At 37.9% G+C, this 16625-nt stretch overlaps 1 protein-coding gene across 3 annotated transcripts in view; it reads left to right on the top strand.

The window, feature by feature from the left end:
• igsf21a (immunoglobin superfamily, member 21a) overlaps positions 1 to 16625 on the top strand; it is a 192030-nt gene that overhangs the window by 164440 nt on the left and 10965 nt on the right. For 2 of the 3 annotated variants that reach the window (XM_026167142.1, XM_026167144.1), the window contains 2 exons: positions 9919 to 10399; positions 16520 to 16620. In XM_026167142.1, coding sequence (XP_026022927.1) covers positions 9919 to 10399; positions 16520 to 16620 — 582 coding nt within the window. The remainder of the gene's footprint in view (positions 1 to 9918; positions 10400 to 16519; positions 16621 to 16625) is intronic. The other variant, XM_026167143.1, reaches the window with a different exon arrangement.

Here is a 16625-nt window from a genome sequence, read left to right as displayed (position 1 = left end):
AGTGCAAAACAAGGTCTTACAATATCTGAAGTATATACTCAGATGTTTGGTGGCATATGAGCTTACGGACGCTGTTTGAGAGCAGTCACTTGCTGTTAGTTCCCACTGGGTCATTAATCATTGTCCATGGGTATATGGTAATGGACTCCAGACCCTCAGTGCACCTTTCTCCAGCAATTATGAGCTCAGTGAGAGGTGAATACAAGGTGAACATGATTTCCGTCTCTCAGGTACTTCCTGGTTGATAGTGTGATGTCTACTGTGGTTCTTGCCTGTTGTGATTTCACAGGGTGCCTAAAGCCATTAAAGCTAAGCACTGCTGGGTCCTTTTTTTCTGACGCACTGGTGAAAAAAAGGATAAGTCACATTGCTTTTAATTAGCTTTGTCAGTGATGGACCAATTGAATGATTTAGTCACTGAATTGAGATTAAACCAACAAAAAAAAAGCAATGTGATTTTTCATTTCACTATCGATCACTATTAGGGATGTGTGATATGACGAAATATAATGGAAAAAGATATTAAAACAACTGTCGTTTCATATTATATCATTTATTTCATGCTGTCGCAAAACACACTGTTTACTACAATATTTTTTCATTGCTTTAGATGACATTTTGCAATAGTCATCACACCAATACAGAAGGACCAGCCAGAACAAATCGAGGAGCTCATTTCTAAAGTAGGGGTTACCTCTGTAGCATGGAATTTATTAGTTAATGAAAAGTCTGACACAGAGCAGAAAAATGTACTGTGCAAACTGGTCCCCACCACAGACACCGACACAACAAACCTCGTCTACCACCTAATGAAGAATCATGTGAAAGAGTATTGCGAGGGTTTACGAATGTGAAGCAAGAAAGAGCCATCAGGGGCTCGAAATAAAGCTCGGATTCAAATGTTAGAACAGGCTCCTCCCTGCAGCACGCCATATAATAAAAACTCATGAAGGTAATAGCTGCCATTACAACTTATATCTATAAATATAGGGTTTTGTGCACTGGCAAAAACACTTGACTCCAGGTACACAATGCCCAGCCAAAAACACTTCATGTAAGTTCCCCCGTTTATATTGTAATTGTCGATCCAATGTATTAGACGAAACCTGCTACTTAGTATACTACGCTGCAATAAAGGATATGTGCATGAAACAGTGCACCTTATCTTAGACTGGATCAAAAAAATTGGGGGAAAAGCAAGCAGCATTGTTCCTAATTAATATTTTGACGTTTAGAAAGAATGATTGCTGGCATGTCTACAAAAAATAACATTAATGGACAAAATCATAGGTTTACATAAAAGTAACAAGCTATTTGGTTGAACTTGATTTAGACATGAAAGACCGTAAACACAGAAACCTTTCCAACTGACTATTGATGACCACTATACCTTCCACACTAACATATCATAAAGCAGCGGTCCCCAACCTTTTTTGCGCCACGGACCGGTTTATGCCCGACAATATTTTCACGGACCGGCCTTTGAGGTGTCGCGGACAAATACAACAAAATAAAACTAGTACCGGTACTGAAAAAAAGAAGATTTATTCATAACACACGTGAAAAGACCCAGGAAAACCGAGTTAACGATCAAAACGATAACAAAATAACGCTGAAAACCGATAAAAACCCTGAAAACCATACATTTCACACCTGAGCCTCAACTCACCGAGGCCCGGGGGTTGGGGACCGCTGTCATGGAGCTCCTACATTAATCATATGGGGAAACCTGAATCCAATGGCATCCAAAAGATGACATAATTTTGTTTTCAAAGCACCTTTTTTAAGCAATTCCATTTTACCACTGAGGACCTTTGCCACAACAAACCCTGAAAAAAATTGTATTAGATTTTATTAGTCCTGCACACCCACACAGGCGTTCTTACTCATTCTGTTTGAAGCTGAGTAGAGCTACAGTTTGCTGGCAGTTTGTTAAAGTCACCATACAGGTTGGTTTTTTTTCCCTTAAAAACACAAAGATTAAACTTGTTCCACAAATGTGCGAAACAGGGGATTTTACTTTAGTCCGGCACAGTTTGTTCAAACTCACAGTCCAGAGAAGGGGTTTAATTAGCCCATCTAAGTGAAAACACCTGGATGTGAGTACTTTAGAGTGAAGGGCCTTTTATGTTCCTAGCGCTCTCATGGGGTGGAATATAAGGCATTCATGAGGTGTCAGAATAACCAGAAAAATGCATTACCACTAAAAGTCTTTGAGCTGTGCAACCCTTGGGTAGCAGGTTGCAGAGTTGTTGATATGATCATAAATGAGCAAAGGATGTAAATGTTTTGTTAATATAAAATAAGTTTCAATAAATCATGCACATTTAAATATCATAAAAGTGACTTGACTAAGTTACAAAAAGTATTTCAATTATTTATTAGCAGTAAGCCCCATAGCAAGCCAGGTAAGTGTCTTTAAATTAAAGCTTAACAGCACAGGAGGCACAGGGTCCAAAAGCTTCCACACTCAGAATATCAAACCATCCAAAGAAGGTTAATTCATTTAAAATGAGATTTGTTTGCTCCAAATAGAAAAGCATAGGAATAAATATACCAAATATATTGTACAGACAGTAGTTTCAGTATTGCAAATTAGCTCTGCACCATATATGCGAATATTGTGTTTGGACTAGAGTGATGTAAGATATAAGGCCACGTCTGCTGATTCAAGGAACACGAGAAGGAAAACACTTTCAATTTGGACGGAAACATTGCCTCAGAGGAGAACTGATCATGACCTGTCTAACTTGCTGTGTACTCGTATAATAAACCAAAAACCTTGCCAATGTTCTCTGACAGGTTTTAAGAATAGACTTTCACACTCTAGTCTCACTGAGCCCTTTGAAATTTATATTTAATCCAATTCTAAGTCTTAACTGTGGTGCTTTTAATGGGTAAAAAGAAAAAAGGAAGAACTATTTTTTGTTTATTCAATGTCATTTGATAGCTAAGGCTGTAGCACATGCTTAGTTCTGTCATGTATTATTTTAATATTTGACACTTAAAATGTACCAAATGACATGACAAAACTTAGTAAGAAGTACCTGTTTTGAAATCAAACTATACTTATAGCTGGTAGATATAAGGTTTGAAAAAGGAAATTTACACTGGAGAAATAGCATTTTGTTGTGGTGTTGTTTTTTAACTCATATGTTGCATACACATAAGGAGAAATATGACATTTAAATAGTGTCCATTTGTTCTATTTATGCTATTGTCTACGGTCATGCTGCATAATAAAACCTCATTATTAGGTTTGTAAGTATTTGCTTGAGTGTTTCTGCTTTGGCCCAGTTATGTGGCTGCAACTTCAAACAGCTCCATTTGCTTTTTGATGAAACTCATTTAGTCTTTGTCGGTGCTACTGCCCGGGGCTTGTTGCAAAATGAGCTGTTGTCAGCTCTATTTTCAATGTCATATCATAGCAAGCCTGGTCTCAATAGGGACTCACAACTTACAAAGAAACCAACTGAATTGATTGAGCCAGCAATTAGTAACAGCTAGTAAATATGATCATTCATTGGCATTTTGTACTCTAAAGTATGGTGGTCTGTAACAATGTTTTCCACTTAGTCTTTGAAGGGAAAAAATGTTATTAATACTTTAGTCTTGGAGAATGGGCCGAATAAGATATATTCACATAGACTTGAAATAAAACAAATTTTGTATTGACTGGCTTTTCAGGCTACAACATACACTTGTATTTTGTGTCTTCAACCCAGTCTTTGTCAAAACTGAGATAACATAATATCCTTGGTGAACACTGAAAGCACAAAGATGCTAAAAATACCAAATTTTAACAGCTGTCGTTCCACATTTGCTTATTTGCTTGCAGTTGTTATAGAGCTAAGTGTTCCACTGGCATTCATACACAATGAATGTACAGGGAGTTTTTAGACTTGAAACAGCTTCCTTTAGCAGCAGAGGCCAACACAGTGAAACTGCTGTAAGTGAACCTTAGCAATGAAGTTGAGGGGCAGAGAACTAAAACAATGATCTCAGCTCCATAAAGCTGAGCAGAACTGCAAACATAGGTTATGATTCTCTGTAAGTGCATCAGCATGAGCGAAAAGCATTTCACAGTTTCACATTATTTTTACATTCATTGCCGCTGATACACTGTAATCATAAATGCATAACCTCATTTTAATGATAAGGTTATTTTAATGTGAATTCACTCCAATTTTTATGTTCTCAGGTATCAAAACTTTTTTTATGCTGCCAATAATCACATACAGTTCCTCTTATGTCTAAGCAATACTTAGAGTTACTATCAGAGTGAAGACAAAAATGAGAGCTGCTAATTATGCTGCAAAGCAGCTACTGTAGACTTCAATAGCAAACAGTAGAGTTTACTAGCTTATTTTAGCCATCGTATTTTCAAATTGTTTCATTTTATTTTGGTAGTTGCATTTTTGAATGGGAGAAAATAAACAACTGATTAAAAAAATAATGAACCAACATCAAAAGGAAAGAGAGTAGAATAGCAGGTAAGAGGAAAGATCAGCATATAGTGAAAGATTCAATAATGCGTTACATTTCCTTCTAAACCTAAACTTCCAAAAACAGTAAGTGTGCCTATATCTTTACTACCATAACTAAAGATATGTCTAACACCACACAGCTGAAAACCTCAACTGTGTGCTTGCAGTGAATGACCATGATTGGCTTACATGTTTCCTGGTTTGGCTTTTATAAAGCATATGATTAGCTCTTTCTGTGGCAGGATAACCTCCTTCCTTGAAAGTTTCTCTGACATACTTCTGTTCAGTATTCTTTGAATCCCAATTCATTACATTACCATATCTCTGTTTTACCCTACAATACAGAGTATGCACACATGTAATTATGCCTTTCCGCTGTTCAGCGCCAACCACAGGTACAAGCACCATATGTCAGCTCAGCGTGGACTTCTTATCGCTGTGTAGAAGAACCTCATGAGCTATAATAGACCATTCAATACAAAAAGTCTTTTGTCCTAAACAGGCATGGCTTTGTATTTGCTTTGATAAATTGTTTGGCTCTCTTAAAGAAAAGAAAAAGTCCCTGTTGCTATGCAACATCCTTTTACATCCTTTCAGCATCCAGCATAATGTCTGATACATGATTCTGGCTTAGCATAGAAATTTGAAAGTGCTGAACTTCATCCAATATACTGTTGCAAGTCTTGTTATACTAGGCAGTTTCATAAGGCTCCTACTGTTCCTTCATCTGGCTGACTATGTTCCCTTTTATTGGTTCTTTAATTGTCAAATTAGAACTGAGAAAATATGCAAATGTGGTCAACCAGTAATGTTAAACTTGTTTTTTCTTTTCTGTAAAAAGTAGACTATGCTAGTTTAAGTGTTTAGGTGATAGAAGCAGTTTACTTGCATGGCTGTATTAGAATATATATTACCCTATCAGACCTATCAGCAATGCTAGGCAAGTGCGCTACAATGTGTAGTGTATGTTCTGTACTTTACATTTATAAACTAGGTCCACCATATTTTCATATATTGCACACATTTTACTCCTTGAAGTATCTCCAGTGTCTGGAAGTTCATCCTTTTTAAAAACCTGTTTCTTCTCATCACTTTCTGGAGACACCCAACACAACAAATTCCCTACTGCAGCTTTGAGAGGGCTGAATATAATGGACGCATGAGTTAAAAGTGTCACCCATTATGTTTCAAGATCTGTCTGCATCTGAAGCGCTGAGGCAAGCTGGTGGCATATCAATAATAGCTTCCCAGTGCCACTATTAGAACATCCTCAGAGCACAAGCAAGCACTGATTGAAAAGAAGAAAGATAATGACAGTTAATAAGAAGGAAAGCTGATTAAGCCATGGCCAGGATCTCTCTCGTTGCCTCTGTGCTCTTTCTCTCCCTGTTTCTCTTGCTTCTGCTCTCCCGTTGAATCATTCTGTCACTATGAAAATTACTGGCTTGTCCTTTTGACACTGCCATGATTAATTGCAGCAACATGAAGGTGTATATGGACCAATGCATTATTGTTACATTTTTGAAAAGGTTTTGAATTCATGATGTTGGTGAGGTGGGGGCATTTTGGCAGTGAACAGAGTGCAGGTGCTCTCATCATAGTCTATTCACAAGGGAATGCAAAACCCTTCTTATGCCACTCATTACTGCCTTGGCATTGTATATGGGCTTAGAATTGCATATCTCTTTTTTTCTGGGTTAATTCATTTTAGAATGAAGTAAGTGGTTTGTGTCTGGTTTCATTGTTTGCACATATTGAACTATGAAGTATTTTGGGATTTATAACAGAGCCATGATTGATAATCACTTTATTCCGTGCAATAGCACTGTAAGAGAATAATAGAGCCGCAATGCCAAAGGCCCTCAAAAATCCTCTTTTACATGAGAGTGAACATTCCAGTCCAGGTCCTGGGGCAGCAAAATGCAAAATGTATGGCATAAGCCACTGTCATGACTACAGACTATATAATGCACCTAATCTCCTACATGATACTACAGATGTACTTTTTATCTTTTCCCACAACATGTTTGGAAATCAACCCATCATAAAAGATCAGAATTGATCAATAAGAAAAACAAGTGCATTCATCAGAACGCATAATATCCAAAAAGGTGATTCTTCTAAAGTCATATCCGACAAAAGTGCCCATGTCACTTTGTGAAGCATTATCATCTTTTGGAGGCATGCATCACAATGAGAGACATCCTCAGTGTTATTTTGGCTGCTTTATAATCACATGTAGAAAATTAATCAGTGTTTGCTCTCTCATTTGTACAGAATGAAAGAAGTGATGTGCTTTCCATTATCTCTGCCTGTCAAACAAGGAAATGTGGGAAATGGGATTTTTAGCAAATTAGTAGGTAGCTTAAAGAAAAACAGACCAAGACAGCAGCGATGGCAGATGTGTCCTTAATTGTGCATAGATTTTTAGGATGAATTAGTTGGTTCAAATTAATATTTACAAGGACACAGGGTCCTGTTAACTTATTTTGTTGCAGCACGAATCATGCAATCATTTCAGAGAACAGTTTACAAGATGTTAAATATTGGCTTTGGAAAACTTTATTCCACTCTTACAGATTATTTTAATCCTAAATCCAATTTGTTCAGCATATGATGTCTTACAAGTTAGCATTCTGAGCTTGAAATATTCAATAACGTCTCACAAATATTGGTATAAGACAGAATGTTTTTAAAGCTTACGCATTCTACTAATTTGGCTCAGCAAATCAGGCACAAGTAATGCAGAAGTAGTATCAAGTGGAAAATGTCTCAAAATTGATGATGGTAATACTGTTTAACACTGAGAAAAATTATTGTCACAATAAATATGACTAGTCTGTAATCATTTAGACAGCACAACAAATAATCTAAAAAGACTTGTGTCACTCAACTCCTCTTCGAAGACTTTCATATCGAATATGTCTATTTATATCGCTGTCTAAAGTGTTTCCATATCCATGTCCCACTGTACATACGATCTGTTAATGGGAGAGGAAAGGAGCAGAACTGCAGAATAATGAAACAGAAATAGAACTTTAGTTTCTCCCTGCAGCTACATTTGTGTCATTCATTTTATTCATGTCTTTGATAAAACATCCATTTATTCCTTTTCTTTTAACTAAACCAGACAGGTGACAAAAAACTTATTCTTGATATTTTGCTGGAAGTAACACCTCAATAATGTATTATTTCCAACATGTTGAGAGCTGACGTAACACAGGGCTCAGTGCACCCTGTTAAGTCATTCAGACATTTAATCAATATTTCTTTTATGGCTATAAATGAACTTGTCTGTTAATGTTTACGGAAACAAATCAGTTATCTAGGCTTACTGAATTAATTCCCTATTATACCAATCTATAGCCAACACAGGTGTTATTGTGTACCCACACCATTTTGTCCAACAAAAGCTCGAGAACAGGTGCATAGATCTTTCTAATCCGCACTGCTCTCCCTCCACCTGCTGTGATAATTAATGAGGTGCTGCAGTACACATTGACAAAAGCTTCTTCTCTACGCAAGTTGTTGAGTAGCTGTAGGAATTAGCAGCAGATGCAATAGGGTCATTGTGGATAAGGTTGATGTTTTCACTTCCCATTGTGCTATTGAATTTTAAGCTGTCACATGAGGTAGACTGGTAGAAAAATTTGGTGGAGGAAAAAGTGCCAATCACTACAACAACCGAAAGTAAGCAAACTTTGGAGAGAAAATTTGTTGTATCTCTGTACTGTAGGTGTTGTGCAGGTTTGAGCAACATCTGCTGTGCATTAGAAAGTTTTATGAGTAAGCTATAAATACCACAAAAATCCCCTGCAGCACAACACAGCTCATAATGATATTGTGTGTCCAGTAGCAGCAGGGCCCACGGAGGCAGCCTTGTCAATAATATTCATATTACAATTAACATTGATGTAACAGTGAATGTGACTCAAAAGGGTAAAGCTGTCCACTAAGTGTAAATATTTCAATATGACATTTGAAATGCTTTACTTTTGTACTAATTACTATAGTGTTAGGAAGCACTTTCTGTTGCATTTTGATAATAATGTCATATTAAAAAGGAAACAAGAAGGTAATAAGATGGAAGTAACAAATTATTGCCAAAAATCCAAGTAATTGTCTTGTATCAACAGTGGTGCTGAGTAGTATTACATTAAAGTTTATTTAATAACAACAGGTAATAATAACAGGTCAGAAACTGGTGGTAATTAGGTGGAAATAAAATATGCCTATAAGACTAATGTGTGGTAATAACATGACCCAGGACTGCAAATTGCAACACTATTTCTTTTTAATTACATATTAGTAACCTATTAAAGCAAACTTCAAGAAGTGTGATGATTACCTGGAAACATTTGTGGTAGTTTCACATTGGGATATACTGGTAATTTAGAACTGACCTTTACCCCGATGTTGATGATGTTCTTCTTGTTGTTGGGGATGGAAAACATCCAGTGCTGTGCTGTCACTTTAAATGTAAATCGTTCTTTTTGCTGGAAGAGTCATAAAATGTAAAGTTCCCTATTGCAAATATAATAAAAATTTACATACTAAGCAATGAACTGTAGAACTACAAATAATACTTTGAAAAAACTAAATTCAAATGACCAAAGGTTCCCCAAAGAGCTGCGGATTAAAATTTCTGTTCATTAACAGCACAAAAAATACCACAGGCTGTAACTACACAACCTTGTTTCAATGCTAATATCTGGAGGTTATGTGCAGAAATGGGAGTATGAATTCTCTATTGAGAGATAAGGCAGCTGGAGAAATTATGTGATGCATGAAATGCTAAGGAAACACTTGTAATATTCAGGGAAATCCCTGACTGCAGCACTAGCTACTGCAGAATGAAATAGGGAATGAGACAATTCTCAAATTAAAACGCCATTATTCTATATGTTTAACAATTAAGAAAGGAAAGAAATAAGAATGTGAGTGGTGCTGTTATGATGATAAAACACAGAGAACAAAAACTGAATATTTTCACATTCTATACTGAGTGTAATGGCTCTGTGGCAAAACAAAATTTACTGTGTGGGCTCTCTGTTCTTAATCTTTCCTGCCGATCTATTAATCCCACTGTATGCTGCCGTCCCAGCCAACAGCCAACAGACAGCGTAAGCAATAGGCTGTAACCATTCAGCTGCATTAAGCAGGTGAAACGACAGATATTGCGCTCAGTAGTTGTTGGCACCAAAATAGAACTAAAATGAGAATCAGTGTTGAAATTAATATGTCAATATTGTGTTTACCGCGCAGCTTGTGATACCTCCTGACCACATATTCTATTAGGGCAAAATTGAAGTCATGCATTTGTGTGTACTCTTCTGGTAAAGATAAAGTATCTAGTTAAATATGTCATTTTTTTTTCTTTTTTCCTCTCAACTCCATCTGTTTTTCTCTTTCAACGCCTCTCTGCCTAAAGGTATACTTTAAACGAGATGGTGAGCTGATAGAGGTGATCTCCTACACTCTACCGTCCGCCAACGACCAGGGGAGCAGCTCAGCAGGGGTGAGAGGAGCCAGGCCACTGATCAGCAGGGACCTTGATGACACTAAGTTACAGCGGTCCCTCTCCCTCTTGGATCCCGAAGGACGATCGCCCCGCTTGTACACAGAGAGCCCCCAACGTGTCCACACTCATGGACAACAGGCCTACGAACCCAGCCCTGCAACAGAGGTCATTCCAGAGACAGTAGTGAGCCGGGAGTTCCCCCGCTGGGTGCACAGCACAGACCCACTCTACTACTTTAGCCACACTCACATCCCCCAGAGTGATGGCTCTGTGGTGGTGCAGGCCCGACTTACTTGGACCCTCAACCCCCAGTTAGATAATGATGCCCTGTTCAGCTGCGAAGTGAAGCATCCAGCACTGTCCATGCCTATGCAGACAGAGGTCACTCTAGGTGAGTAGGATGCTGTCCAACTCATTGCTTTTGCATGCTGTACTCATTCCCACACAGACCTTTTGCTCATCTGTCTGCTTTTCCACTTCCCAGCCACCCAAAAAACCGCAAGACATACACTCGTTTCTCATTTCTTTTTTCTTTTAATCTCCTGCTGTCTCCTCGTATCCCGTTGCCGCACTTGGAGACCGACTGGGCCTCCTTATGTCTTCGTTGCAAATGTACTCAGAACAACACTGATTTTCATTTGATGCTGCTTAATTGTGTTACAGCTGAGCAGATTGCAAGTTTAACACTGAATGCAAAACTCACAGTGAATGACAGAGCAATTCATCGAGCTGTCTGTTGCTAGATTGAGTTAACTCAGGAGCGTTATTGAAAAAGTCAGCCTGAATTAGAGAAGTCAGATGAGAATTTAGACACACTGACCAACGTTTTATTATAGGAAAGGCACTCACAGAGATGCTCCACTTCTTCGAACCTCAGTGAAAACCTCCTTTAAGCTCTTCAGTAATATGCTTTAGTGTGTCAGAGACATAGTGTCTTAATTTTGCCGTTTCATCAGAAGGAGAAAAACGCAGTGGCATTAGGATTATTATTGTTTGTTCATCTGCAAACGATCAAAGGAGATGGAATAGCTACACAAATACTGATTTCAGAGAACAGGAGTCACACTTTATGGGAAAACTTAGCATTAAGTTTTAATAGCATCTGATCGAAGAGAGAGACACACATACTCTGACTTTAAAAATTTTGTTTTTGGGGGGTTTTTTTATTCCAAAAACAAAGATGGCATCCAGCATATCCAATTAACACTTCAAAGGCAGTACGTTGGCATCACAGTCCTGGATAGAAGCCAGCAGTCGTAACATGATAAACAGAGACAATATCTTCCATGAAAAGTTAGCAGTGTTTGAAAGCAAAAGAGGCTCTGAATGAGGAGGCTGTGGCTGGCTTACCATTGCAGTGTCACATCCTCGCCTTTCATTTAATTAAAAGTCCCCATTTTCAGTGCTGGTGAGCAGCAATGGTTACATTGTTCATCTATAGGAAATGTTATTACGTTAAGTACTTAGAGAATGCATTTACAAATTAATTACCAACTTAAAAGTGGAAAATACAATGCATGAAGGAGATGTTTTCGTGTCAATATTTTTTTTAGCTTTACAAATACCCTGCCTCAATATTACGTAAATAAATAAATAAATAAAAACTAATTTATTAATTTATTGCTTAATGGGTTTATCTTTTTTTCTTTTAAGTGCTAGACCAAACCTTCCAAAAGCAGTGATTCACCCAGAGACAAGAGTGTGAGGTTGTTGATGATGATTATTATGATTAAATCCAGGCTCCATTTTTCTTTCTTTAGTAGAAGAAAGAAAAAGATGATCAGAATTGTTACTGTGAGAATAAAACTTCTACGGGCCAGAATAAAATATAGTTTTAAACAAAATGGTTTCGTAAAATCAATAACTTAGAATTGTAACTCACCTGTTCAAGTCTGAAGGAAACAGAAAATTGCTAAAGTTATACTATTAAATGTTTGTTGCTTTTTCCTCTTCATTAAGGTGTTGGAAGTCTCACTGTGAACAAGCATAGATTATTGGCTGCAAACTGGTATGGATACAGAGCAAAGAGATCTGAATAAATGACACTGATTGACTGATTACAACTAAAGTTTTCTTAAATATCTGGGAGAGTGCAATGGGACTGTATGCAGTTCTAAAAAAAATCTGATATTTTGTTAGTCAATACAACTGAAAGGTCTAGTATTGGGGGATCAGGCAGCATTGACTGAGGACATATATGGTACCTATAGAACAATTTTTAAATTAAAATTGTTCAAAATGTATTCATTTATAATATCTACACTGTATTTATGAACTAAATGGCAGGTCTGACACATGTAAATGGCATGTGTTGTTTGTTTGTTAAAGGGAGAATTTACAGCAACTTTTATAGCTGGTATCATGAGTTTAAAAACCCACATACAAGTAAGACAATGTTTTATGGAATAAAGGCTTTATCTTGAATTTAAACCTGACAACATCCTATGAAGAAAGTAAAAATGTACTTCTTTGAACTATTCAAGTGTGCTATTGAGGGATATCTGTAAAGACACTTGCCATATATGATAAAAACCATAATAATGAATTTCTAGCTATCTACAGCAAATTGATACTTTGAGTCACTTTCTCTCACGCTCCTCTGACTCCTGTAATGGTTAGGCAACACATTATTCCTGAGGAAAAAAAGTTTGACAAAAATGTAGTGGGGATTTTAGGTTTAGTGTTATTTCCTCACAACTTGTATGCCAAAAAGACCTTATGCCAGATTCCATATGTGTATGTGGGTAAATAGGTTGAATCTGCAGGGCATCAATTAGAGGAGATGGGACACTCCTTTCTGTTGAAGCTTTTGGATCAGTTTTCTGTCCAGATTGACAAGGGAAGTGTTCATTTTAGGCAAAAATCATGTATATAGTGTATGGTATATGGTGGATTAATAATTAGTTGTGGACTGATTTTCCTGAATTTTTTGTTGGTGAGCATGTATTGTAGTTGTGATTTGCTCATTTTACGTTATTATAGAGCTATTTTATCTGTTAGCACACTATTTAGGTTCTTTGACATTTGTTTTTGTTGTTTTTTTATTGTTTGTTTTTGGATAGCAATAGAGTTCTAACGAAATAATAGAGGCTTCACCTGTCGTTGGCACTGTACTTATATCAATTTGTTGATGGTTTTAAACTTTTAATGGAAATCATTGATATTGAGAAAAATATGAAATATTACCAGCCATATCCCTGAAGAGGATCTACTGCCTAACAAAGCCCTTTGGCCGTTATTTAAAAACCAATTGTTGCGACTGGCATTGTCACTTTTTCAAATGGGAATTTCTCATACCACAAAATCGTCTTTTAAAATGTAATAACTGTCACCCTCATCTCCCAAGTGAATAGAAATATAGTACATCACTTGCTAGAGGGAGGCAGGCGGCATCAGTTGAAGGTATAATGGCACGAGCTGTCTTCGCAAGACAAAGTATTGCTGTAAGGATTCTAACAGCTCTTTGCCTTTTTCGCATGTTGATAATACAGATGACACAACCTGGGGGAAATGGGCCCTGTGAAACTCTTGCTAAATGTCAAAAGTGTTAATATTTTGACAAGCCTTTCTGTGCTGTGTTTGAAGTCATTAATTTAGCACTACCTTTGTTCTTTTAAAGAGATGGAAGAAGCATCAGTAGAAAAAAAATGAGAACAGAAAATGTGCGTTTGTTGATTGTTGATTGAGCGTACTTGAAATTCAAAGCATTCACTGACCTGCTCAGAGCTTGATCCATCTTGGAATGGAAGAGTATTTAGGAAAAAAAGGTAATATGGTTGTGATTCACGTACCAAATTGTGTTGAATATTATTGCCAGACTAAATGGCACTAGGTTTCTAGAGTATATCAGTAACTCTAATTCAATGTGACTGTGTAAAACAGCTCACCTTAGGATTCTCATCGCTTACATACCCAGTTCATTTATTATGCAGTTGTAACTGGATAATTGCACTCATACACACACCCTCTTGGTTCTCTCAGGTGTGTTTGGTCAGGAAATGAAAGGGAGATCTTTTCAGTGCTCATAAGTAATAAATCTTTCAGAGATTTAATATCGCCACAGGAGACAGAACGACAGTCTGACAATCGACCAATGTTGTATCACACTTCATGAATATTCATGATTGGCTCTGTGCTCACCATACAAATGAAAATGAATCTGGTGCTGGTCTTCACAAGTCTAAAAAAGTGACTCACCTTTATGAGATCATGACCATTTTATTCATGAACGTCAGTTCATTCATGAACAGTGTATCCTAAAAATTAAAATAAGTTTTTGGCTTGGATTTATTAGAATATAATTAGACAAGAGATGGAAATGTCACCACACCCTACAGCAGTGAAAAGGACTCCAGGAATTTAAACAGTCCAGTCTTTGCTGTGCCAGGTCCTGATCATCAGGTGCTCCGTTTCAGGAACACATCTGTGATCTGTGTGTGCGTTTGCATGTCTGAATATTTATGAGGATTATGTGTGTGCATGTAATGTGTTGCAGTATGTCGCTATGTTGTGACTTTGTTCAACTGCAACATAATTCCATGGTCATCGGTCTGTCTTATTTTAGTGTTTTTAGCCACCTAGTGTGTAAGGTAACTCTAAGAAACACATAGCATGGGGCCTGATTCATCATGATGGTACAATCTGGCAGTCAGTCAGGCCTCTAAATTCAGCTGCAAGCCTCTTCACCTTCTCTTTCTAAACCGAACCAGTCACCCGGCTAATACGGTAGGTTCCCTTCAATGGTTTAAGTCTGGTGTACAGCTGGGCAGACCTGTTGATTCCTTCTCTTGATATTAAAGCACACCTGATGCATGGTGTGCAGTTGCTTTTCTGGGGGGCATGTTTATTCTCTGACCTCTCTTAAAGTCATAACAGTTCTTTCTTTAAGAAGTTGGGCCTTAAGTGACATTAGGTCTCATGGGACCGTGGCTCATTTCTCCTGTGATGCCCTCACCTCAAAGAAGCTGTATCATGTCCATCACGCTGCATGCTGCCATAATCAAAGATGGTGACGTAGGACGCCAACTGTCACTGCTGGAGCAAATCCCAGAAATCGGCCATCATCTTCCCAGCCATATGCCTGGCGAGCTCTATGTGACGCCATGACACCAGTATTTAAAAATACCCTTCTGTTAGTGTGTAGGAGGTGGAAATACAGTGCTTCACACTACCATGCCAAAACTAGCCTGTTAAATGCCATCCGTCTTCAGCGTGAGATGGAACACTCATGTCAAATTGCTCACATGATGTCTCCGGTTTGGATGCCAGGGCTAAGATGTGATTATTTTGCCTGAGTTTGATTTTTCTTTTTTAAGGTTGCTGTTGCCAAAATTTCTTTTTGGAATTTGCACCCGTTTACGCTGCTTGGGGTCTGAACAGATACATCAGCTTGTAGAGAATAACAAGTTTTGCTAATAACAACAATAAAAATAATGATGATGACTATGATGATATTTAATAATATCGCTTTTCAGTCGCTTCTTTTGCAAATTTTCATGGAATTAAATTGCTTTTGTTTCTGCTTTATATAACATTCCCTAGGAGAGGATGTTATACTGTGGACAGTGTCACACGCACAATCCACAGTGTAATTTCTGAATCCATTAGTCTGATACAGGCTGGTAGTCATTGACTGCCTAAGAAAAGTCTGTGATTCATTAGTAGCATTGGACAGTTTGTTTCCAGATTAATTGCCGAAAAGTATAGGTCATTTGTCTGTTTATTTATTTATGCTTTAGTTCATCAATGAAAGCAAACACCCTGTGTGATTTATATTAAGAGTTGGAACCAAATTAAACAGAAGAACTCCTGGGTTGCATTGTACAGGCGTTACTGATAGGATACTCTTAGCCTGAGTCTCATTGCATGTGATGCTCAGTCCATTTGTTTAACATATGGAACTGTGCAGCATCTGGAGCAGTTATCTTTAGGGGAGCTGTTAATCATCACAAATCGTGCAGAACCTGCTTATATTGTCCTAATGCAGCGTGCTGTGCAGTTTAGCTGCAATGAAATGACTTACCTTCATTTTTTTTAATAGCATTATGCAAATCATTCATTTTATCTCAACACTACATGCGCAGGACAATCGCTGGCCCCTCACAATTCCATGATATTAGAATCTGGCTACTCCCTCTCCTACTTGCGCCCCATTGTTTTAGATGGTCTAAATGAAAGCCATCTGGGGGCTGCTGTCCGCACCAAGACAAGGGAATTAGCTCTGTGAGTGTCCCTTATCTCACTGCCTCCACACTCCACCCGTTTCACTCCCATTCTCCTCTAGTAATGAGTATCTACCCAATTTAGTTCCTTTTCTCTCCAAAGGGGAATAAATCCAGCACAGTTCTTTGGATGAAAGAACCTGAAGGTCCCTCGCCTCTTGGCCTGTGACCTTAATAGACAGGAAATTGTATTTGTATCCCTCCCTCTGCGACCAAACAGGTATCCAGCAGGATTTGCTCCCCATATTCAGTACAATGACCTTTGTCTCTCTGTCTTTTTTTCTTTTCAGCTGCTCCAAAGGGTCCTAAACTTTTGATGTCCCCCAGCAGGGCAAAGGTAGGGGACACAGTGCGCATCACTGTGCAAGGATTCCAGGTAGGATCGCCAGGGGTAAG

This window comes from Astatotilapia calliptera, chromosome 5, assembly GCF_900246225.1.
Source record: "Astatotilapia calliptera chromosome 5, fAstCal1.2, whole genome shotgun sequence".
Lineage (NCBI taxonomy): Eukaryota > Metazoa > Chordata > Actinopteri > Cichliformes > Cichlidae > Astatotilapia > Astatotilapia calliptera.
The sequence above is the reverse complement of the archived record's forward strand: the minus strand, read 5'-3'. Positions and strand labels throughout refer to the sequence as shown.